The 26,055-nt window shown below is 28.9% G+C and overlaps 3 protein-coding genes across 3 annotated transcripts in view; 1 reads left to right on the top strand and 2 right to left on the bottom strand.

Annotated features, from left to right (window-relative positions):
- Nucleotides 1–6,122, top strand: part of LOC106678164 (guanylate cyclase 32E) — a 219,205-nt gene extending 213,083 nt beyond the window's left edge. Inside the window, exons 20-24 of the mRNA XM_067050027.1 lie at nt 1,225–1,468; nt 2,261–2,359; nt 3,481–3,642; nt 5,454–5,608; nt 5,842–6,122. Coding sequence (XP_066906128.1) covers nt 1,225–1,468; nt 2,261–2,359; nt 3,481–3,642; nt 5,454–5,608; nt 5,842–5,994 — 813 coding nt within the window. The 3' untranslated portion in view covers nt 5,995–6,122. The remainder of the gene's footprint in view (nt 1–1,224; nt 1,469–2,260; nt 2,360–3,480; nt 3,643–5,453; nt 5,609–5,841) is intronic.
- Nucleotides 6,123–6,603: 481 nt separating this feature from the next.
- On the bottom strand, nt 6,604–15,334 carry LOC106678135 (uncharacterized). Its single transcript, XM_014416480.2, has 4 exons — nt 13,179–15,334; nt 10,978–11,046; nt 10,804–10,893; nt 6,604–7,116 (listed from the first exon to the last, which is right to left on the bottom strand). The coding sequence occupies exons 1-4, from the start codon at nt 13,287–13,289 to the stop codon at nt 7,003–7,005; spliced, it is 384 nt and encodes a 127-aa protein (XP_014271966.1). The 5' UTR covers nt 13,290–15,334; the 3' UTR covers nt 6,604–7,002.
- A 445-nt stretch (nt 15,335–15,779) lies between these two features.
- On the bottom strand, nt 15,780–26,009 carry LOC106678162 (MAPK regulated corepressor interacting protein 2). The gene is made up of 6 exons (XM_014416526.3): nt 25,806–26,009; nt 25,649–25,718; nt 25,355–25,467; nt 25,151–25,210; nt 25,007–25,060; nt 15,780–17,336 (listed from the first exon to the last, which is right to left on the bottom strand). Exons 1-6 carry the CDS (start codon nt 25,855–25,857, stop codon nt 17,263–17,265), a joined length of 423 nt encoding a protein of 140 aa, XP_014272012.1. The 5' UTR covers nt 25,858–26,009; the 3' UTR covers nt 15,780–17,262.
- Nucleotides 26,010–26,055: the final 46 nt, after the last annotated feature.

The raw sequence follows: 26,055 nt of genomic DNA, 5'->3' as shown, positions 1-26,055 counted from the left end.
CTTTTTTTTCTATTGAAACTACTTTTACAAAAACTTCATCTCAAATTGTTATCAGTGCATTCCATTGCCAATGTTTCAATTATAATTTAAAATTCTAATCTCAACTCTTAAATTAAATACATGTTTTTTAATTCAATTTATTCAACTCATTTTGGTCTTGAGTATCATGAGCACTCCTAATCTCTGGTATCAAATTTACTTTTGAATTTTAACAACTTTGGCTAAGATGTTATGATTAAAAATGTTGTAGTATTTTATTAAATAATAATAGTTATATTCACATTAAAGTTTGTTTAATGAACTATTAATTGATGTTAATCTATATATTTTATTATAATATAGTAAAAAGCATATAAATTAAACTTAGGATTAGAGTAGGAGTGTTACAGCATTATTTGCAAGAATAATAAGTAAAACAAGAGGATGCAACTAAAATATTTATATAATTGATTAAAATTTAAAACTTAAAAATGAACATTAACACTTATATACTTAGAAACTAAATATTAGCCAAGAAATGTACTTTTGCATTCATTAGTATGTTAAAGTTCTGAGTGAATTAAATTATTAATTATCATAATGGGTACAAGATCTAGGTTATGTTCAGATTCAAGAGTTAGCTTTAAATTTTAATTTTCCTTATTGGACTTCCGCTCTTTACAGTTACTCTTTCATGATTTATAAAATTATAATAATTAAATGTATATTGATCTTACAGTGTATAACCCACTGTACTTTAATAACTCCAATATTTGTATAATATATATTTATATTATAAATATAAATAACAAAGTCTTATCATCATGCAATCAAGCGATAACTAAAAAATTTAAAACAATGTCAAGCTAAAGTGTCACTAAATAATTATTAAAATAAATAAAAATTAATAAAATGGATCTAATCCAAGATGCAGCAAAAAAGCGATGAAAGGCTGCAAAAGGGAAAGAAAATATTGAACCAACATCCCAGACGAAGCAACTAAAGGGTGCAGGAGAAAAGAAATTCCACATTTTTTTTTTCAAACTTGAGCTTTCAATGCCGTCTATTAGAGTTTAATAAAAGATTCCTGCACAACTATTCATTCATTTGAACAGATTCCTTGCCCTAGCAGGGATTCTATTTTAGTATTATATTAATATTAAAATATATTTTATTGGTACAGGCAGATATAGATTGAAACTGATATCTATGTATTAGATATATAAGTAATTATATAACTTACAGGTAGTGGACTTCTTAAATGACCTGTACACTTGCTTCGATTCCATCATAGAAGCATATGATGTATACAAAGTGGAGACCATAGGTGATGCTTACATGGTTGTGTCTGGACTGCCTGTCAGAAACTGCGATCAACATGCAGCAGAGATAGCAACAATGTCCCTTGACCTTCTGAATGCAGTAGACAGGTTCAAGATCAGGCACAGGCCAAATGAAAAACTGAAGCTGCGGATTGGACTTCATTCTGGTAAGTTGTGTTATAGAATGCTTTGCAGTATTATTTTAATATTGAAGTTCATCTAGTTTTTTTAATGAAATAATTGGTCACTTTCAGTTGTTAGTGTAGACCTATAAATTGTTAAGTCTACAAAATAATAAACCACATTCTTTCATTGTTTATTCAGCATTCTGGTGAAGCACACTTTATCATTTTATTAATCTTGACTGATGCTCAATTGAAATATTATCTATGTATTTAAATCTTCTAAAGAACCCATAAGTTATGAATTTTGAGACTTTATATATATATATATGTGGACCTTATTCATGGCACTTATCATGGGAGGATAGGGGGGTGTGATGTCCCAAAAAGTTGGGAAATTTGAGATTTCAAAACCAACTTCAAACTGCAAATGTTGTGCCTTGAGTATTTTACTTAAAGATTTTTTAATAATCAAAATATTTTATAAATACTGCTTAGAGAGGTAAATATTCCAAAAAAAACAAAACAGAAAAATGATCCAGGACACTCTTTTCTACTGAAGGCTATTCAATATCCCCTAGACCCCTCCTCCAAGTTATGTGATACCATTTTAATTTTAGATTCTGCTCACCTCTCCAATAAGTTGCAGTAACCTCCAAGACTTTGTGCAAACTAAAACCCTAAATCATTATATGAAATCTGGGACTGTAGTCAGTAGTGCTAAGTTCTACACCTTAGTTGTTCAATGCAATTTTATAAAAAAAATATATATAATTAATATTATTACATAAGACCTTAGAAATCAAATAATGCTATATCAACTATTTTATTTTACAGGAACTGTATGTGCTGGTGTAGTAGGTCTCAAAATGCCTCGTTATTGTCTTTTTGGGGATACTGTAAACACTGCTTCAAGGATGGAATCAAATGGATTGGGTAAAATATCCAAGTCTCTGCAATATTTGTTTTAACTTTCCAGCATTTAAATGAATTTTTTTCTAAATACAAATCCTGCTAAGATTCTTGAATTTTTTTACTAATAAATCATACGTTAGAATTTTTGTATCTGTTCCAATCACACCCATTTAGCAAACTAGTAAATTATTTACTCTCCTCATTGATTTTTATTAATTATAAATTTCTTTTTATTATCAAATTCGCATATACTTCATTTCTTGTTGTTATTATCAAAGTCAGAGTCGGTATGCCCTTCCACTATGTTTTCAGCATTCCTATAATAATATAAACATATTAAATTCGGCCATATCCTTGTTATTTACATAATGTTATCGAAGGTTGATATCATTACTACTGAAAATGATCAATATTTTGATCAACTTGTCACAAAAACTGTTAGAAAATAAATTCTATTTATTCGTATTTACATTATTTGATGAGTTTAAACTTAATCAAAAGCATAAGGCACTAAAGATGGCCTAGGATTGGTATCACTTTGTCGTTATTTTGTTGTACATAATTAGGAGTTAATGGCCACCATGAAATGTTGAAATAATTGTTAGATGTTTGTTGATATACTTATGTATTTTTGTACAGATTTAATAATTTTGATATTGTACTAATTATTCTTATACACTCAAAAAAAAGGATCCAAATTAACTTAACTGACCTAACAATGAAAGCAGTGAAGTCATTATTTCCACTGATTACAATTCTAAGGTCAGAGATTACTTTTTGAGGTCATTAGATTTTTCTCGAAAGTGTGATTAGTAAAAGCTAATAGAAGAGATAAATTATATAATATATAGTTTAAAAATAAGGTCTACCTCTCACATCAGTTGTATGTGCTTGAGATTTATTAAACAAAGAATGAGTATATTTTTATTATATATTTATAATTCAATAAATACTAAAACAAAATTATTTTAGTCTCATTTTGTATGTTACTAGGATATTCATTATTATTTAATATCTGTGAACATTTTTCAAGATATCATTTAAATGTAAGACTTAATCTTATAATATTAAAAAATGCTTACTTTAGAATTTGTGAATTGTAATATCTATGTAATAAATAAATTTTATTAACTCATTGTTAGCCCAGAAGATCCATTGTAGCGAAGAGACAAAGCAACTGTTGGACAGACTTGGTGGCTACCAGCTTGAGGAGCGGGGGTTGATTAGGATGAAAGGTAAAGGAGAGGTGAAGACTTATTTTCTCATCGGTGAGGATCCAATTTGGAGGGATAGGAGGAGGCATGGTAATTACAGTACTAAAAGAACAAATCTGTTATCTTATTTATATAATTAAAAACAAAATGACTAGCATTTTGTGAATTTAATTTTAAAAAAAAATTAAAATATTCTATAAATATTTTTGGATCGGTATAAGCTTAGATCATTGGGTACATCAGACTACCTGATACAAGGTTTGAGTAAATTATTGATGTTTGATCATTATTTGAAACTATCCATTTTATTAGTGGTTCATTATTTGATTTTTATTTACACTATACTTTAATTAGAGTACTTTTTGTTGACTAGATAGATCTCGAATTCAAACAAGGATTTTGCTTAAACTTTTATGATAAGAGTTTTTTTAAACTGACATTCAATAAGAGGAAATATTTCATTAAGTCGATAAACAATTTTTAGAATCAGTATGATCTTTCCCACCAATCAGTGCAAGGTATTAAAATACATGAATAACACTAGAACAAAACAAAGATCTCTAGTTTTCCAAATTAATGACAAAAAAAACTATCTCCTTGTTTCCTTTTTATAAGCATTCTGTTAAGACAAAAGATCAAGAAAAATATAATTTTTCAGACTAGCATATTTTGGAATATTAATTTTCAAAAATATCTGATAACTTTTTTTGTAATTTGGCTAGTGAATTAACAACCATCACATTAAAAATATTTTAATTAAAGATTTTCCACATCCCTGAATTTTAAATTACTTAAAACAAAAATCTTAGGGATTTATCAAGTATTGATTAACCAACTGATCCTTGAAACCTTTTATAAAAAATTTCCTTGTTTAAAACCATCACTTTTATGATGGGTGACATAACCATAATATCCTTCTGAGCTAAAGTAACGCTACGTTGAACGCAACATTACTTTGAAGCTAATTTTAATGTAATTTTATCTTTAAAATCATTCATTTAATCACAAATGTGAATAGAATAGAATTTGTAGTAAATGTTATTTCTAATATTTGATATATCTATAATGAAAATCCACAACGCCATTCTCTAGAAATTCGGGCTTCTTTATCTGATCTGTTCAGACTCACTTCAATGTGAATATTAAGAATCCCAAAATATATTTTCTGTACTAAAAAATAAAGGAGTGAATGTAAAATAGAATTAACTTGGTCAATGTTTCAATTAATGTTTTCTAGCAACAGTTAATAAATAATTATTTCTGGTATAATGGAGAAAGTTGTTTATTAAAAAAAAGTAAAGATAGTAAAAATGATTTTTTTAGAATATTTATTGTTTACATAAAAAAAGTGACTAAGAATTAATAGTAATTAAAAAAAAAAAAAAAAAAATATCAACAACAAAATGTGAGCACACTTTGAGTAACTCTCAACTTTTTTTTTAATCCCCTCCCATGCCATTTCTGGCATATGGGGTACAGCAGCAACTTTTAACTGTAAACTCTCAAGTATAGCATACTGGATGTCACGCCAACAAAGGAATAGACCCGGCCTTCGGGATTATACCCCTTGCCCTGCAAGCCTACCCCCACCTTTATACTCTTTTCTCCAGGAAACTACACAACATTTTGTCAGGTTAAAAATTATAGTGATCAAGTGATATTAGAAAAAAAATACTTTCAAGATCAACCCTCCGAGTGCTAGTTTCTCTGCACGCTTGTACCATACCATTATGGTAAATTTACTTGATGTATTTTATGTACAGTTGTAAATATCAACAAATGAAATAAAAAAAAAAAAAGATCAACCCCGCAATGTGACTATTTTATTTTTTTTAATACACATTAAATAATTTAATAAAATTATAAAGAAATATTATCATGATTTGAGGTTTTTTCAATAGGTTTACAAAGAGGAATCAGAAGCTCATTAAAGACCAAGATTCCAAGGGCAGCAAGTTTTGAATCCCCTAAGCGATTACGATTCGCTGCAAACCATGTTGATAGCAAAAGACTGGAAGTAATTGCTGATAGTCCTGTCAAGAAGTCTTCCTTAGAGGTAAGTTTTAAGTTTATTGTATTATTATTAAGTTTGATTAAATTCATATAATAGAAGAAGAATAAATAAAGTGCATACAAATCTACCCAAATTGAAATGAATGAGAACAATAATTATCCAACAGAAATAGATAACCGAAAGTTGACAACTCCTTAAATTGATATTCTTCAAATTCAAAGTTAGTTATTTAGTTACTATCGTAACATAATGTATTATCATCTTCTGTTGTGAAGGTTAATCGTTGTGAACACTTAAGTGTGTCCTGTCCTTGCATTGAAGAAGAAATCCGACCAACAGGATTAACCAGTGTCGATGCAACCAGCGACTCTGCTCTTTTGCTTCATGAACCAGACACCCCACTACTTACTGTTACCAAAGTATCTTAAGTATTCTACATTTTATCTGTAAGATACAATGCAATAATTTTAAAGATAATCTGTATTAATGTAAAAGTCTGAAGAAAGAGAAAATAAAAAAAAGCACTATAAGTGCTGATATGATACTATTGTTTAAAATATTTATTTACTGGTGTTTATAAAATATCAATGTATTTAATGTTAAATTTTAATACAAACTTATGATGATTTTATAAAATCATCATAAGTTTGTATTAAAATTTAACATTAAATACTATTTAATGTTAAATTTTAATGTTATTAAATAAAATTGTTTTGTTTATTTATTCTTTTCTAATATACTATAATTGGTAAAAAAAAATTAAACCATAATTTTTAATTTTGTCACATCTCCATTTTACCCAAACCTTCCTGAGTAATCCAGTTTTTCATCTCACAAAATCTTGGAGTAAAATTTGTTATTGAATATGACATAACATATTTACAAAATACAAAAACAGAAATTATTTTAAAGTTAATAAGGTAAAAATAGGATTAACATAACTGTAGTATGAATCTCTTGTTCTCTAGGAAGTTATGTAATAAAACTAGTGGTTAATAAAATTAGATAGTATTGGTGTTTTTAAATTATCTAAGAAATATATTGAGAAAACAATACTTTATTTTTTAATTTTAAATACATTTTTAATCATAAATTAAGATTTACAATTTTGTAAGGAATACAATAAACCAATAAAATAACTAATTAATACTACACAATAGTTACTTTTAAAGAAACTACAAATTGGTAGTAATAATCTCAGTGGTCCTGAGGATATCTTTTCAGAAGCCATTGATGATCATCTCAGATAAGTATAGGGAAAAGCTAAGCCAGTTTGAATTAAAAAAATTATGATTCAATTTGGAATTTTGGCAATGACACAACTATAAAATAACTATGCAAAAATGTTAAAAAAAAAAAAAAGGAACCTTAAATATCTCTTTCACTAACAAAAACAATTTCTATCATTTTAAAAAATACATTCCTTTCAATTTTCTCTAAGGCAATACTGTATTGTTAACATCTGATTTCAACGTGTCTGTAGGTGTTTCATCGCCTGGGGGAGTAAACTGTATAAGAATGACCAAGTATGTTGTAGCCGAGGCTATGATCTGTCAACAATTTTAAAAAAACAAATCATTAAAAAGCAAATGAGAGAAATAAGGTTTTAAAAATAAAAAAATTAAAGGCCAACAGTAATCAATTTGTATTTTTTCATAAATACAAAATTTTCTTCATTTTCTAAACTTTTTAAAAATTATTTTAAAGATTGAACATTTGTCTATTTCTTTCGCTTATCTATTTATGAAATTTATCTCCTTTCCTATAATTTTTACTTTCATTTACCTATATATGGAATACCTAGTAAGGGAAAGAATTTTGAATTCAAGTTTTCAATGAAGATACACGTTCTTCCTTGAGTGGAAATAACCAAGTCTCACAAAATAATGTGTATGTGTTTGTAGCGGATATTACATATCTTAGGTGGGTATATTTCTGGGGTGTGACACAGTTCAGCAACTTTTTTGTTAAAATCGACTGACCAAAAGTGCCACTTTATAGACTTAATTTTTTGCGGTTTTTCATTTTCTCAGAAACTTTCTGACAATTTTAATAAAACTTGGTACATCAATGAACAATTACATGTCCTTTAATATCAGCTAGGTCTTATTCTCATTGAAATAGCAGACTGTCAGAACAGGGCTTAAAAGCTGAATTATCAAAATGGCTTCTTCTAACTTATCTTTAACTTTGTTTGTTTAAAATAATTAACCATCTCAAATTTTTACTAGTAGGGAAAAATAGCTAAGTATAAACTACAAAATGGTTTAATAATTAACATAGAAAGATAACAGAAAACATATTTTTTTCCAGGTTGAAAACACCTTTCTGCAAATAATAACAGTAATATAGATAGACATATTATGTAGCATTGGAAAGCCGAAGATCTTAAAATGCTCATTGTCATCAATTTTTTTATGATACCATAGTTATTAAATACATTTTTAATTACTCTTAAAAATAATTATTAATTAAATTTTTAATTACTCTTAAAATATATAGGCCTCTAAGTTAAAATAATGACTAACTCCATAAAATCATTCTTCATATTTATTCTATAACAATTCAGCTTTGAATAAAGGAAATTGAAAAAGCAGAATGTAAATTTTAGTAAACAGTTATGTTTTAAAATTTATAACATACTTTTGCAAAAGAATATTGTTAAAATTTTGCAACTAGAAATAATATATCAAATTAATTATGACTATTTACATACAATACATACACATTTTGTTATACCTTTAAAAATAACAACTTTTTCTTCATATTATTTATTTAATCAACCTTTTTAATTTTTTTCATAATATTCATTCTGTGATTATTTAATTTCTAATGTCTCTGTTCTGTTTTTGGTAACAGGGATCACTTTTTGCTTTTCTTCAAATAAGAGATGTAAAATATCACCACAATATCACATGTATGTTGAGAGCATTGCTTTGTGGCTATCAAGCATCAGTAACAAAGGTCATTCTTCACCTAGTTTCATGGTAGCATATAATTTTCAAGCCATAAGGTAAATAATTGCGTCTGGAACTACCTGGTTGGGCGACATTTGAATATTGTCCCAGGGGAAGCTCCTTTCTTCAGTTGGGGACTCATGTTATTCCTTGGGAATATGACTATTAGTGAAACATAAGTTACATATGTTAAAGTGGGATGTGAAAATTCATTTTTTATGGTATAAATGTTGCTCTGTGGCAAACTGTGAATATATCGATTATTGAGCTCAAACTGTTTGCAAAGGTTTTATAACGGTCAGTCGGTAGTTGCCATCAAGCCATTGTTTTGTTCTTTGTTCTCATTACAGTAAGAACCTTTTATGTTATTTAACTGTATCTAATAAAACAGTAATAACATTTTATTTGTGTCCACCACCACCGCATTCGACAGGTTAAGGGGCCTAGGCAGTTCGCAAAATTAAAATTTGTAGTGAGACAGTAAGGAACAGTTCGGTAGTGTTTGTTTTCAAATACTTCATAAAATAAAAACATTTAAGTGCAATCAGTAATATAGAATGGATCTCAACAGCTTTACTGAAAAACATCAGATTGACCTGTTAACTTCCAAATGTGAAAATTCAAGGTAAACATCTTACATCTATCATAAAGCTAACGGATTATTTCTAAAGAATTTGAGATTCCCGGAAACCACCAAAGTAAAGAATATAATGTCTATATGCAAAATGATGCTAAAGCCCAAAAGTTAATTGTTACCACAGTAAATCAGAGAGAATATTTTGATATTGCCTCATATTTTGACTCATACTACTGCAAGACAAATGTATTCCAAAATATGTAACATATATGGGAGAGATGTTTCTCAGCAAAAGTTTACCTTTTGCAAGAATTCTTTGGTTTTAAATTTAAAACTGAGATAGAATTGGCAAGCCACATGAGCTCAATAGAAAATATGACATTCAGATTAAAGTTGAAAGACGAAAAGTTCAAATCATCTAAAAAAGGACAGATAACCAGTTGGAGATGTTTGAATCTAGAATCCAATTAGGTGATTGTAAAACATTAAATCAAAAAATTGTAACTTAAAAGTTTTTTATTGTTTTTTCTGTGTACAAAACTAATATTATAATTTAAAAATTTAGAATAACAACTTGATCCATGCAGCTCAATAATGTTTATCACCTTGGATTGCTCAACAGCTAGTCCACTGACTATTCTTGGAATATACACACTGAAAATTCTTGGAATAAATTTATGTTTTTGCAAAAAAAATTTCTATTAGATCAAAAAATATTTTAAGAACCAGTAGGACAGCGCACTGAAAGCTATTGCTTATGCCTGTCTATTCATAAGCAGGCTTAGTAATTTCCTCTCCACAAGATCTCCTTAAGTAGAAAATGAATGCTTCCTCTTCATATCATCTGGAGTAAGACCACATTACTAACATAGTCAAACAATAGTTTGATTTTTTAACTCAGTTGGCAAAGAGGTTGAATAACCCTATGGTGTCATTGAAGGGTTCCCAAATTTTTCATATATTTTTGCTAAAGTTTCAGGCTGTATATGTTCCCTCCACTACTATAACCTAACTTAATTTTCTCCTTACCCATTCCCAGGAGGATGGTTTATCCTACTCTCCTTCTAAGGAGAAGTGAATCCAAAAACAAAAGAACTGACCACAACCTTAGAGATCCGTTAACGTTGAGGTTATTGGTAATATCTGCCATTACTATTTAAATTGAAACAGAAGGTAGACAGTGATTGGCTCCTACTCCTTCAAGGGAAATGAGGTTTTAAGAACCCCAATTGTTTTTTTAATTATTTTTCATATACTTAAAAATGCTATAGGAATATGAATGTTATAGGGTAAATGAAATTGAAAATATTTATAAAGAAAAAAATTCTTGTCTAATTTAATTTATACAATCTCCATAATTGAAAAAATAGCAAGCTATTAATTCAAGCATTCCTTGAAAAATCACCACAATAGATTTAAATAGAACCCCTAACAACCTCCCTGAAGTTCTTCATAAGGCCATCTTATTAGCTTCACTGTTCCTGGTAACTAATAGTAGTACTCCTTCATTCAAGTCCACTCCTCTTGCTAACAGCTACAACACAGTTTGTTCTTTTTTTTTCTCTAGATTTCAACACTTGTACCATTTTATAAAAAAAAAAAAATCAACTTATGGAACACTTCCTCTACCTATATTATGCTTGCTTTATCTTTATTTTTTTTTGTATTTATTGTCTGGAAATAGATAATAATATAAAGCTTACCCATTGAATTAGAGTGAAGTCCAGTTTAAAGAACCCTTTAGCAGTGAAAACCACCTCTCTCTGCATAGAGATATGTAAGCGTAACTTGTTCTATCAAGAAATAAAGGTGATATGCATTCAATAGCTATATAATTAGAACATTTAATTTAGCACTTATAACAATAATATACTCACATTTCGTAACACTTCATTTCTTTTATCACTCATCATAAGTTTATATAATGTAAGGTTGAATCCTTTCAACTAAAAACAAAATAATTTTTTTATAAATTCATTTACGCAAGGGAGAGAAGAACCTTCATATGTCTTACAAAACAACAAAACATGAGGTATTTATATTTCCATAATTTTTCATTATTCAACGAAAGAGGTGTAATCTAGCCATGTTATTTAGGCTTTAAATTAATTGAACAACTTAGCTGAAAAACTATGAAGAATTTGTTGAAAATTAGTGATCTACATCACATAATTGCCTTTTTTTGTATTTTTTAATAGAGAACTTTCTGGAGACAGTTTTTATTTAAATAATAAACTTAATTCCATTAAACCCTCAATCCAATACCAACACAGCTACTTTAAAAGTCTAAGTTGGAGGAAATGGGTTTCAAACATTTCTATTTTATATTAAAATTATTTTAGATATTGATTCATAATAATGCATTTTTCATTTAATTTTACGTTTTTAATAAAAAACTAATTATAATTAAAAATAAATGTATGTATATATTATATTGAGGATGTGATATACATTAATTGCTAGCATGCCAGTAGAACAACCCACATATTATTTCAATATTTTTGTTATTATACTGAAAACACTCTGTCAGGAACATGGGCATAGTTAGGTATCCCCTGTAGGATACTTTACATGAAATTCTTATCTTCTTAAAATCCTGAGTTTCCTAGTTATAAACAAAAAATGTTCTCAGGTGTCCAAGATAAGGGATTGGGGCTACCTTGGAGGAACTATAAGATCAAAATAATTAAATTCTACAATATCGTAAATTAATTCATAATTGTATTTAGAGTTTTAACTAAATTTGATGTGATATTTACCGCATACATTAAAATATACCTTCTACTCCTCTGAAACAGGTTTCTTTCAAATTAAATCCACAATAGTGGAAAGTTTGACTCTGCTCATATAATCTCTCTGGATATTTTTTCAAACTTGTTATTATTGTTTGAAACAAAAGGACAAATAATTTTGAGTCTTAGGATGGAATACCCATTTTATTAATTTTTTTTTTTCGGTTAGGATTATCGCCTCAATGATATTTTTAAGTAGCTGTTTTATGCTTAATCTTGTGCCATTCCATAATTATCGGCAAATTATGATTTCTTAATAGCAGGCTTAACAAATTATCAATTTCTATATTTTCAGCTTCAAGATATCCAAAGGTATACCTGGGACATTTAATGAACTCAAATATTTTGTCTCATAGATTCCGATTACTACAATACCTACTTGACAAAAGCTGTAAATTTCTCATTTACTCAAAAAAAAACTCCTATACACTATGATAATCAGACCTTACTGGACATACAGAATTGAGCTTCGGGGCTCCACCAAACCATCAAATTCCTCCCGTATGCAATCTGTATAAGCTAAAATCTTTGATGCTCCTTATAACGTCACAAATAAACTCAACCATAAAGACCTCAACATCCCATTCGTTAAATATTCGGCCCAAAATAGATACAACTACTTTCATTCCGAAATCCTTACCCACCCAAACCCATTAGCTATCAATCTCTCATCTTAAACTATCCCTGATAATCCTCTGAGATGTCTGAAAAGAAGTTGGCCCCAGGACCTTCTAATTTAAAGCAGTTATTGAAGCACCAACTGGTGGTTCTTCCGGTGGCTCCTTCCCAAGATTATCATATGCTCTGAAACATTTATCACATTTACTTATTGTACTTTTTTTGTAGAATTGTAAATTTCAATAAATAAAAAAAAAAAAATTGTCAGAAAATTCACACTTTCATCTTTCTGCATCACTATATCCTGTCCATCAATTTATATTTCCTCTTACACCTGTATCATATTTGCTGAAAAATATACCAAACATAATATTTATTTTATTTTAAGTGTTTCCACCACTAGGGTCATTAACACCAAGAATTATTTACCAACAACATGGAAAATCGATTGTAGCAATCAATAGCTTCAAAAAAATGATAGAATTCAATGAAATATGAAATAACCTAATAAATAAAGTTAATTAACTTTTTTTATTTATTGCTACAATGTCCTGATCCCTCCCCTAAATTGTTTTTTTTAATTTATCCTAATAAGGTTAGTGTAGTGGACTTTCACGGGTATGAAGTAATGTTAATTAGTCAAAATAAAAACTTCCTAAATCATTTACTTTCAACCAAAATGTAGTATAGGAGACTTGAAGGTATACAACACACGAGCACAAGTGTCCTGCGCTGGATACTCGTTGCAACAAAGTGACATAAACCAACACACGCGTCATAGTAATTTAAATACATTTATTGGTTCCATTTGATATAACTGACCTTCATGGTGATTCCAGAGGTTGTCGACACGATTAGCCAAACAGTATGCAAAGAAATGAAGATCCAACATAAAGCCGATACTATTACATTTATGTTAAATGCTGCTTCCGCTAGAAAAAATGCAGTTAGTGCCATATAAAACGGGATTAAAATTCCATTGAAACAGACGGAAATGATACATGTTATGAGCCAAGCATTGGAGCTGTCTAAAATGACGTATATATCGCATAGTTTGTCTTGAACTTGTGAGAGAGTGACCAACTTCTTATCGGAAATGGAGAAATGTCTCGTGAGAACAATATCATTGAGGGCTATGCAAGCCTCGTCCAGCCTATGGGTTACCTGATCTGCCAATGCAGTAAACTGGGCTGCGCACAACCAAACAGAACAGGCAGGCAAGAACAGAAAACCTTTGAGGCCAGTCCACAGGCTGATCAAAGGGGATTGGGTGATACAAAGTATTACGACAAATAATCCTGCGAAATAAGATTTAGCAAAATACATGAATCGCTGGCGCCAGCACCTTCTGATTTCTAGGATGATCAGTTGGCGGTCGATTTCGTTCAAGCCCGATAATATTCTATTCATCTGCTTCATCCTAGCGACGGAATTCGTCACGGCGATCAGATACATGACCCACAAACAAAAGCAAAACCACAAACTAACTATAACTTGCGTAAGTGTATCTACTACCAGAAGTTTTATCCTTGACTTTGGTATGAAAAGATTTATGTGAAAATATACCGTAGTAAAGCTCATCGCACATGCTATCAAAAAAGACCATATGCATAAGGGTATAGAAGCGAAAAACTGACCATTTCTATATCTACATGGAAAAATACCGATGAGTTTTGATAATAAAAATATAATTTTTATAAAAATATCTTCGACGAAAACGTCGTTAAGTGAGTTTGATTGCAGCCTAGTGTCCATTAGGAAACTGAATGACTGAACAAAGGAACTGGTCGAACATTTATCATAGCTCTTAATCTCCGTACCTTTTTAACGGAACTAAGAGATAGATTATAGGATACATTAAACAAAAAAAAATTGGCGATCGCCAAGGCTTCGGATCCAACCTAAAAATAATTACTTAATATTTTTTATTATAGAGATATTAGATGCGTAGTAGAGTAGTTTTATTTTTCCTGGAATGCTTATGTATATGCGATAAATTGTAAGATGTTATTAAACCACCTTAAGTTTTTCATTTACTGTAAACACAGAAATAATAAATAGTCAATTTAGGTACCTTTGAGACCTAAGGATATAGTTCCAGCTGATCTAAAGCTTGATTGTGGGGCAAATTATTATTGGGACCCTAAGCAGGGAAACGTTTCTGGACCTAACCAACCAAATAGTTTCAAGAAACCTCAAACAGTTAAAAAGTATAAAATTGAGGCCACCTTTACTTAGTACCTTTTTCATTTAACCTCATAATCAATGTACCTTGAAGCCATCATTGTTAAATGTTGCTCTTCTCAGACTACATACTTCATTGTTTCATCTACAATAGTCTTTTCACCTTACACTGTCATAGACCTCTTCCAGGCCAAAATAATATCTTATCCTAACAGTTTGAACAACTGGAAGTACTAGGTGGTAGTATTTGGTAATGAAACAATTGAATTAAAATCTTGGCAAGAACATTACATTTTCTTTTAAAAGTACATCGGCGAGTTGAAAGACACTTTTGATATTCAATCACCACAAAATCAGAGAGGTAAAACAGATGTTTCTGACCCACAGCAATAATTTTAGGTTTAGTACAAAGCATCTTAACTCACTAATAAGTATGGAAGAATGATTTATTAAATGTAAAGGAAATAACTTTTGTCCTATAGTCTCCTAACAATAATGAAGTAGGGTACAGTATATCTGGACTTAGGAGGTAAACTGTACTTAGTCCATTCTTTTCTTATTGATATATAAAAATAGCATTAAAATTTTGTTATTATTTCATAGAAACTTAGCTTTCAGCAAGAGAACAATCATACTTACTAAAAACAATAATATAATACAATAAAGACATAAATGAATTGTTTTTACATTGTCGCTACTACCTCCAAGTAGCTAACTTGAAAAACCTCATATTTCAAATTCGACTACTATTGAAAACATCAAACCCATTCTTCCCAATAGTCCAAATTTCTACACCTTCTGTAGTCTCATCGTCTCATCTTTTTATTTTATACTTTAACAAATCTTTTCACAACCATTTCCAACAAGTACAATAATCAATAATTTTTTGCTTACAATAAATATAGAAGCACTGAGGTTTCGAGTGTTACAACTTTGTGTCAGATTAACGTATACTCATTTCAGCTTTGTCAGTTGGTTAATTGGTATAATTTTGAATTAAAATATGTACCATACCATCAGAACAGAAGACATGAAAAAAGTAAATCATAACAATATAGGGAACTGAATAAAGGAAAAACTCTGAAAATGTTTGTTTAGGCAACTTTATTTGCTTAGTTTTTTTTTTGGAGCCAAGCTAATTATTGTGTAAAATCTTTTATCAAACATGTTTCTTAACAAAGTGATAAATATAACAAAACAACAGATAAAAATAATATTGTTCTAATTTAACAATTTCAAAAAGTAATTATTTTTTCATTTTTTAGATCCAAAATAGTGTATACATTAATAATGCTTTCAAAATTATATTTATTGCCTTATATTAAATACATATAAACTATATAAACACAAATTGCCTACAATGAGACTATAAAGGCTGTGGAGATTGCAGTGGGTATAATCTACCGAGACTAATTTTTTTTTTTATTTTTAGCTAACTCGTCTTGCAGTTCAGGACTTAGGGGATTTCGAAAATAAATATATTCATTCTAGCTACAACCTTCCGTTTGATAAACTATTATAAAAGCCACTAAAAAAATAATTCATCTCATCGAGTCCTACAAGCTAGTGGAATGCGTACAAATATATATACTGCTACAGTAAACTATATCCTCAGACAATCCATCCACAACAATTTCAAGGGAAAGGGGTTAACGGAGGGAGAGTCTCATAAAACAATTATACGAGCATGCAACTACAAAATCACTACTAAATCGTTGATAATGGCCCACTCAAAGCATGAGCCAAGGGGCCACTCAACACTATTGCAGGCCGCACTCCGAGGAGCAATCAGTGCAAAAATAAACGCACGCAGCCTACCTTTTCTATAACCTAAGTATTGTCTTGTGAGCCTTATCATTATAAGGATCGTATGAGCGATTTACATTGAAAGCGTCATTTGAATTTGTGCATATAAGCACATACACAACCCAAAGTAAGAAGAAATTACCAAAGAAAAATGTAGAAAAACAATAACAACGAAAACAACTAGTTGACAATTGAGCGTTCGACATTTACGTAATAAGACGAGGATCACAATATAAATTATTAATAATAATAAAACAAAAAATAAACAATGAAAAATCAACAAAGCATTGCAAATATTTAATTATTACAGTCTCCTTTTGTCAAAAATGACGGCATAATGCAAGGATCTTCACATCATCCTATATTTTTTTATTTTATCAAGAAAATTATTAATTTTCCTTTTTTTTAAAAAATAAAAAAAAGAAAAAGAAAAATTTCCAGATTAATACCTCAAAACGAATTTCATCATCTAAAACATATTCTACTAAAAAAAACTATAATTAAACTACATCTCATTCACAATACACTCTTCACGCGTTGATAACATTCTTGATCTTGAATAAAAGACCAAGAAAAACATCGACATTTATCTAAAATAATACTAAATCCAGTATACCGTTTGTTCGGGTAAAATTGCCAATGAACAAGAATTTTCACTTAGCATAAAATATTAATTCTTTTTGGTTTTGTAACTTTAAGAGTTTCCAAGAGCAGTTGCAGGTACAGAATGAGATGCCACCAAAGATTTTCCTGTACAACAGTTTACGGGATAGATTTGGTGATTGTGTTAAACAGCCTCTTTCCCCACCATGACTCAAGGTCAAATGGCTTGAAGTCTGAAACAATATAATTAATAATTCAAAAGACATCTTATTAAATTGAAATATCACACAACTTACACAAGACAGACTATAGATAAAATAACTACATTAAACAATAAGATTGAAAGTTTATCAACCATGCTGGAGAAAATTTAAAAATAATAATATAAAAAATTAGCATATATTCACTAAGTAATAAAATCAAAGCCATTTATGAATAAAATTAATTAATAAATTATATGATTCAAAGGGCGCTTAATCCAAAAATGACCTCTACTCCTCCCATTATAGATAGAAATGGGTTGGAAAGAGAAATATAGCAATTAAAAAAACCACTACTATATCAATAGAAACACTATGAACTAAAAAAACTGCATAGGATTTTTTTTTATAGTAATGATATATAGTTTTTATTTAATATAAGATTGGCCTGGAGGGCCTTACATAGTTAATATATCAATATAGATTTTAATATACTAAAACTGAAAAAAAATACTAAAACATTCCATTATAACAAGTTTTTATTTTATTATAAAATTGCAGTGTTCAAGTGTTTTTATTATAAAGTTACAGTGTGTTGGAACATGATCCTAAAATTTCTGTTTATAGTTCATGAAGTTTAGGTAACATTTTATTTACACCCACTTGCTTATAAAAATAACATTGTTTCAAATAAGATGTCGTAATTATGGGGAATGGGAGAACTCTTTTGAGGCCTGAAACTAGGGTTACAGGAATATCATGCAATTATGTATTTATGTGTAAGTCGGCAGGCATTTATCTCTATGGGGCACTTTTACCTATCCTATTGAGTTTTTCAAACCAAATAAAAATTAAATTTTAGTTATAAAAAAATATGACATGATAGAATTTTGTCAGTATTTTTCTCAGTTTCAGTAAGTAACAATAAACAAGAAAAAGGAAAAAATCCTATGCAGTTTTTTGGTTTAAAATTTAAAGAGTAATAAGATAGGGATTTTTTAAAATTACTTTATGATTTTTCAAAGCCATCTCACAAGAAAACTTTACATGGGAGGAACAATGGATATCATATTGGGATTGGCACAATTTAAACCACATAATTTAGCAAAAATATCCCATGCAGTTTTTCAGATGCTGACTTATAAACAAAAAAGAATTGTTTTGACTTTTTTTCATTACCTACTACCTTACCTCATCAAATCAATATTTATAACATGTTTGTAATTTTTAAAAATAATTTCAGAGCGGATTTTTCTGTAATACATTAGATATTGATTTTATTTATATTAGCTTCATTTTTTGCATGTTGAAGGGTTTTAGCAAGAAAAATACAATCTATTTTAAGATAAAAGAACCAAGTATATAATATATATTTCCTCTTAATAACAGAATATTTTAAATAAAACCAATTAAAAAGGATAATTAATACATATTTAAAGATGTTTAAATTTTGATAGTATCAAGGTTAATATAACGCTTAGGTGCTACAGGCCGATGAGGTCTAGGCCTCCTCAACGAGTCCAAGCCAGGTTAACCTATCTTGAGCAGCCTCTTGTCAGCTGCAGGTGCTCATAAGCAAATTCAAGGTAAGTAGCAAAATTAGGTTTATGGAATACAACTTTTTTCTATAGCCTAATAGAAACTGCAGCTTTAAATTAGCTAAACAAGTAGTCAATATATAGCAGTAGAAATACCACAAATCATTTACAGATTGATTTATCCTATCAGAAAAAACATGAGAGGATATCAAAAAAGAAAAACTTCGGCAAATAAAAGTACTTAAATAGTATCTCCATTTTCTATAACTAAGAAGAGGACAAACTGTTAGGATGAAAATAAACAGAAGAGACAGAAAGCTATAAAATATACGATTTTCAAAATATTGAGAATTGGAATATACATGATGTACCAAATAAAAACCAGGAAACTTCAGGAGCGATTCTAAGCACCATTGGAACAAAAAGTCACTAATAATCATTATCCAATTTTTAAAGCTTTTGTGGGAAATTGAATTTTAATTTTTTACATTAAAATTCTTCAATCTCTACCAAAAATGATCTTTTAAGAAATTTGACAACCATTGGAAACGTCAACGAATTTTCTATCAGTTAAGAGCATCACAAATTGTTTAGATGGAAACATATGGCATGAGATGTCTTGCAAAGAGGAAGGATAGTTTTAGTTTTATTGTATATTACATGTTTACATGTTACATAATATTTATTATAACTTCTTTCTTTTTTTATATTAATCTGTGTTATTATCAGATTTTTTTGAAAGATCACTTTTGGAAGAGATAAATAAATAAATAATGAAAAACAATTTTCAATAAAAGTTATATAAATAGGATGATGGTTAATAGGGATTTTTTTTTTGTTACAATCGAGATGTAAAATGTTCTGAAGCTGTATCAGTACATCCTGTACTTTGTACTGACCTTTTTATAACAAAAAAATAGCTTTATTTCATTAAAAATGCACAATTTACAATAAAACCTCTTTTACAGACATTCATTATTTTAAAAAAAATATATGAACTTAAATTTCTTTCATTTTGTACAATGGGAGAGCGAAATATGGAAATTACATAAGATAATACCTATCCCAGTGATGCAATCGAAATGCAGATTGTTAGAAGGGTCATTCATCATTAATTTGGGGAAAATGAGTTACTTTTATTATTATTCTATTTGATGTATCACACTGCTGGATGTAGAAAGGAACATTCTCTGGGAGGTTTCAATTTTTTGGAGAGCGATCTGAACTTAACCATTCCAGATCGCTGCATGTTACAGGACCAACTCCAAAGATCGGTATCCAAGTTAAAAAGGCAGTTCTCCAAAAATTGGTAACTAAGTTAAAAGGGCAGTACTCCAAAAAATCGGTAACCAAGTTAAAAGGGCAATACCCAAAAAATCGGTAACTAAGTTAAATGGGCAGTACTCCAAAGATTAACTAATGGGATACTAAAATAAATGGGAGGAAATTGATTTTACAATGTGAGGAATGAAACAGAAGTGGTTGGGGTGAGGGAGGGGGATACAAGGATGGTAAATGCAAGAAGGAAAATTTTTATTTTGTAATAGGAGAGTAGAAAATTACAGTAGCTCACAACCCGAACAGTATCAGTTTGATTGAGTAGATTCCTTAAAGCTTCTACTATCCTATTACAATATAAAAAAAGGTAGAAATGTCTAAGGAAATTGCTGTTCTATTCTAATTTTTATTATTATTATGAAACTAATATTTTCTGCTTTAAGTTATAAGAGGGAACAGTTATAGCTGTTCTTTGTAATGAGCTACAATTCAAAATTATATCATGACACTAAAATGTAGACAAGATAGCGCCAAAAATATAACGAGTTTTTGAAAATTTTAATTAATATATCTTGAAAATAAAAATCAAAGTTGCTTATTATAAGTAAGAAACCGAGATAGAGAAGCAAAAACTGAAATGTTAGGATACATAACAGTAATACATTTTTTAGTAAAAATTGTTTTTATTGTTTTATAGTAAAAACATATGGGGTGGCAATGTTCCCGTCACACACTTTCATATTGCTAGGATAAATTTAGTTAGTAGAATCTTTTATTTTTAAGGTAAACTGAATCTAAATAATTAATAGATTATCTACAAGATAAATTATTTTCAAGAATGTTTAATCCATTAATAAGTACTACAAGAGGTGGTACTACAGCTGACACAGTATTTGCCAGAAATATTGAAAACGTTCAATCAAATTTTTTATCTTTATTCATTTCTTATTTTAGCTATCAGAAGGAAATCAAATCAATATTTATTAATAATATGAATGATAATGTAAACTACAATTTCATGAATTAATAGTATAATCAAATTAAACATTAATTAATAACAATGATTAAATTAAACATTAATTATTAATAATTAGATTAAACAGTAATTATTAATAATTAACTTAAATATTAATAATTAAATTTTAAAAATGAAAATTGTACCGCTACACCCCATGAAGGGTTAGAAGTGCAGTACTTTCCAAGGAAGTACTGTTACTAGACCTACAGTTGTGCAAAGAGGTGATTTGGTCAGAATCACGCTCGACACCCAGATTCATACCAAATTAAGGGTATCCACTTTATGAGGCTAGGTGGACCCTGGGGAGCTACCAAACCCATAGGGTTGACTTACGGCTACAGTGAAACAGAAAATAATTATCTGCCACAGTTGGATTCGAACCCGGGTTCTTGGATTTAGTAGTACAGTGTCTTACCACTTAGCAACCCGCTTCCATTTTAATTAAATAAGAAAATAAAAATGTTATATTTTTTGTATATTATTATATTTGATTGTTCAAATTTTTGTCATTGCCAGTAATGTTAATACATTATTTCATTTCCAGAAGTTTCACTTCTGTCAGCCAGTCGCAAGAATGCCACAATTTGTTTTTGTTTTAAGAAGTGCTTTACAAAGCAGAAAAAATATATTTCTTTTAATATGCTTTATGGAAAAAAGTAAAGCAATTATTTTCAACATTCCAAAAACTGGATTTAGTGGATGACAGCCCTTTTAAAAAACATTAATTTAATTTATTTAAACATAAAGCAAAAAATTATTGGTATTTGTTTTTACAACCACCTTCCAAGATCAATTAAACAAAATTTTTGTAGTAGTAAATAAATAAGAAAGAAAATTCTTCGGAAATTACTATCTACCTAGGTAAGGGTAAAAAATAAATAAACAATGAAAAAAAAAGTATACAACAAAAATATGGAATTCAAAATTAAAACAATTACTTAACTCATCCACTGACAATGAATGTTATCTTAAGCTTGTCATGCAATTACAGATAGCCTGATGCAATCTAAACACAAGCTCTGGTTAAGTATTTTATTAAATAGGCCGAGACAATACAATGACTTTTACAATTTATAGTGTCATATTGATATTGAAATATTTAAATAAAAAGAGATATGAGCATTATATAATATTTCATAATTTATAGTGTTATATTGTTATTGAACCATTCTATAACAACAGATATGAATATTATAGATAAAACTAAAAATCAGTATTCCCAAATTGGCAAACAAGACATTTTTAATACTTTTATTAATTTAAGATGCTAATGAAAAAAAAATTCCAAAAATAAGTTATTCTAAGATATAAGATAAAATTTGTGAGTAACTCAATGGCCATCTCAAAAAAATAAAATAAATAAATAAAAATAAAAACGGTACTACTAGACCAGACAGTGGATGAATTGGAGTAACAGATTTCTAGTGTCAGAGAAAGCTACCACTTAGCAACTTGGGTGATAGTATCAAATCAACACTAACCTCAGGTTGTCCAAAATCCATCAAGATAAATCTTTATATAATAAATTATAAGGAGGCAGAATAAAACTATGGAATAGAGATTCAATTCTATAAATGAATAACTGGCGTGAACATACTATACTATGTTATTTGGAGTTTAATAAAAGTTACAACAAAAAAAAGTAACCATAGGTTCAGAAGTTATTTTACAGCCCTTCACTTTACAGACCTTAGTTTGAAACTAGTGGATGTTGCAGAAAATTTGTGTTCAGTTACTAAATTGGCCTGTTATTCCGATAAGAGTAGCCATCAAAAATTTTATTATGGATCCTCATAAGGACTCCATAATCATCAAATAAATAAAATCTGCAATAGGAATACATTTGGGTAATGAGAAACAAGGAAATGGAATGGTGAGGAAGAAATGGATAATATAATTAGTATAAATGTAATGTTGTCGTATCAGGATGAGAACATGGAAGACAACAAGAACCAAATAACCACCAACTATGGCTATATTGATGAAAGCAAAGCCATCTCTCAATATCCTAGACCTTCAGGAATATTACTAGTGATGATTTCTTCTCAGCCCTTATTACCATCAAAATTGCTATATAGGAATCTCTTACTTAAAAAAATCATGGATTTTTTTAAAATGAGCATTTAACTGTAGATTTTCATTTTTATGTTACCCATATTTGTATTTACCATATCTGTTTAATATGTCGTATATTTTATAACAAAGTTTACAATTTATACTTATCAGACTATCTTTTATACGAATTAGTTTCTTAACAACTTTAAGATTACTTGAACTGTAATTTCAGTGTTCTACAGGTTTAAGAAACGGAAAGAAAATGCAAGTTGGACACTTTTGCTCTTGCCAGTTATTACGATGTCAGCTGTGAGATGACTTTACAGTCAGGAGACACACAGTTCCTTTAAAGCAGTTATTTTGCCCTACACAAAGTTGGGGGAACCCTAGGGATTGGGCCTGGGTAAAGACCACATCGTTTTCATGTATAACCTGTGGTTAAGAACCAATACTTTTTTATCAAATACTGAACCAAAAAAACCCTTCAAGTATTTAGTGATGTAAGTATTAGTTTTATTTTTTAGAGTACATTTTTTTAATAGTCTTTCTATCATCGATTTTTCTACTGTTAACCTTAATACTTAAGGTCCTCCTATTTTCCAATATTGGGTAAAACCAAGAAAACTGTTCCTTAACTACCAGCCCTTGAAATGGTAAACATTAGATTTTCAAAAATTAAGTCTTAGCTTTAGATAATAATAAACAAACAAAATTATTAAAAGAAATTTTTTTTATTTATTTATCTGGATTGCCAATAAATATGACGAAATTCATTTTAAAACATGCATATTTCATCATTTAAAACATTTTTTTAAAAATAGGTTAATATAAATAAAAACCTGATTAAAAGAAAGAAAAATAAATAAACTTATTTTCAATTTGAATAATTAATTAGTGTGGGGGAAAGAAAACAGAAAAACAAAATTATGAAATAACTTTCTAACAAAAAATTATACTTCATCAAATACACAAAAGAAATGTTCTCAAAGACATAGTCAAATAAAAATACAAAACAGAATAAATGAGTGAAAAAAATAAAATAAAATTTTCAGTTTACTGTAAAATTACAGAATTAATATACTCATGTTTAAAAATTGCTCATTACTTTTAAGTTCATAGTACATAATTTACCAAGACAATATAAAAAAAAAAGTACATAAACACACTAATTAGAAGCCAACTATTTCAAGGTGACCTCTTTGTTACTGAACAGTTTATTTAACACACACAAACTACTTTTGGTGAACACCATAAATTTCTTAGTTTCATTTGTAAATACAAACATTATATAGAGGTAATAGTAAATTTTCACAGAAAAGAGATGAAAAAAGTTTCTTCAATATATTTATCATTCTTAATGTTTCCATTTCAAAGATTTTATTTCTAATTGCCATGGAGGTGTATCAGTCATTTATAAATAAAAGTAAATAAGACACTTTTGGAGCATTTAAAAAAAAAAAAAGTTAAAACAAAATATAGGTATGAGTTGAATAACTCAACATAATCCTTACTCTGCATCTCCGACAACTATTATATAATAAAAAAAAGATTTACATTTACTATTTACTCAATTAAAGATTCAATGCCATAAATTTCATATAAAAAATGATTTAATAAACAAATACATTCTGATGTGGTTTTAAATTATCAAGTTAAGCTAAGGTCTTGAAACCTTAAATATTTAAAAACTAAAAAATAATTTAAGGATGATAGGCCCAAAGCTTAATTTGAAATATACACATGTCAGTTCAGAGTAAAATCTTTGAAATTTTTAATCATCTTTTCTGGATAGTTATTTTGAACCATAAACCTACCTTTCAGATCGAGATTTGGTTCACTGCACTTATAATAAACTACCTTTGCAGTGCCTAAAAACAAAAATAAAAATGTAAATAAATACATCTCACTAATACAATAGTTAATTTTGTTTAATCATCAAAATCACTACTTCTACATACTCTGATTTTGTTTCGGCTCCGAGGCCTCTTCCTCACCTTCTTTGCAAACTGATGTCCATGCTGCACAGGAAATATATAAATTAAAGCCAATTAGATTTTCACATATAAGAACTTGTTAATTACTACAAACAAAATCAAAATACTTCAACTTTAACATGCAGATATTTCTTAAAGCTAAATAACAGAGAAATTTTGATTACATACAATCGTGTATAAATCTAATGATTTCTTCATGTTGTGGTGTGATGGCTTCTTGTGGTGCTCTAAAAGAATGAGATTTTTTACCATTTACTGGTTGGAAGACTGGTTTAGGAAGGCTAAAAAAAAAATAGGGGAACAAATTAATCACAGACTTATTAAAATTACATTCAAACAAAAGAATTTAAAAAAAAATCACAAAATAGTTACACCATGATTTGAAATAATTAAAATTTACCAATCACTATTTTACAGCAGTTTTCCATAGTTTATATTAAAGCATCTAAAATATGCACCTACCTTAGGATGTCACCGTTGTCTTCTTGATTCTTTTTTATGTCCCTTAAATTATCAAGATTTTGGGAAATACCTGAAGAGTATGAAAATTTTAAGCATTAAATAAAACTGTCAAAAGAAGAAAAACTATACTAATATGAAAAGAATTAATCCTTCTAACCTCTCCTCGTTTTGGCTACGATTTTGCTGGGACCTTTAGAAACAGTGTACATTTTACGAGTAGAATACTTTTAAAGATACTGCTTATTACTTAAATAAGTAATGAAAAACAATAGTAAGTCGATCTCACAATTATTTCAAAAAAACCGGTAATTTGTCCAGGGGTTCGTTCCTGAATATTTCTAAAATCAACTCAAGCCAGACTAACCTATCTGATGCAACCTCTAATTGTTACGTAACCTTCCGCCAGC

The sequence above is a fragment of the Halyomorpha halys genome, unplaced genomic scaffold (assembly GCF_000696795.3).
Source record: "Halyomorpha halys isolate HHAL.00 unplaced genomic scaffold, Hhal_1.1 Scaffold126.1, whole genome shotgun sequence".
NCBI classification, from domain to species: domain Eukaryota; kingdom Metazoa; phylum Arthropoda; class Insecta; order Hemiptera; family Pentatomidae; genus Halyomorpha; species Halyomorpha halys.
Note: the sequence above shows the minus strand (reverse complement) of the source record. Positions and strands in the feature narration are given on the sequence as shown.

Coding starts and splice junctions, on each gene's coding strand:
- LOC106678135 (XM_014416480.2), bottom strand. CDS start 13,289: ATGACGCGTGTGTTGGTTTATGTCACTTTGTTGCAACGAGTATCCAGC. Junction 10,894..10,977: donor GAAATGAAGTGTTACGAAAT/GTGAGTATATTA, acceptor ATTTCTTGATAG/AACAAGTTACGCTTACATAT. Junction 7,117..10,803: donor ACTTCACTCTAATTCAATGG/GTAAGCTTTATA, acceptor AATTGTTGACAG/ATCATAGCCTCGGCTACAAC.
- LOC106678162 (XM_014416526.3), bottom strand. CDS start 25,857: ATGTACACTGTTTCTAAAGGTCCCAGCAAAATCGTAGCCAAAACGAGG. Junction 25,719..25,805: donor CGTAGCCAAAACGAGGAGAG/GTTAGAAGGATT, acceptor CATACTCTTCAG/GTATTTCCCAAAATCTTGAT. Junction 25,211..25,354: donor CATTAGATTTATACACGATT/GTATGTAATCAA, acceptor TTTCCTGTGCAG/CATGGACATCAGTTTGCAAA.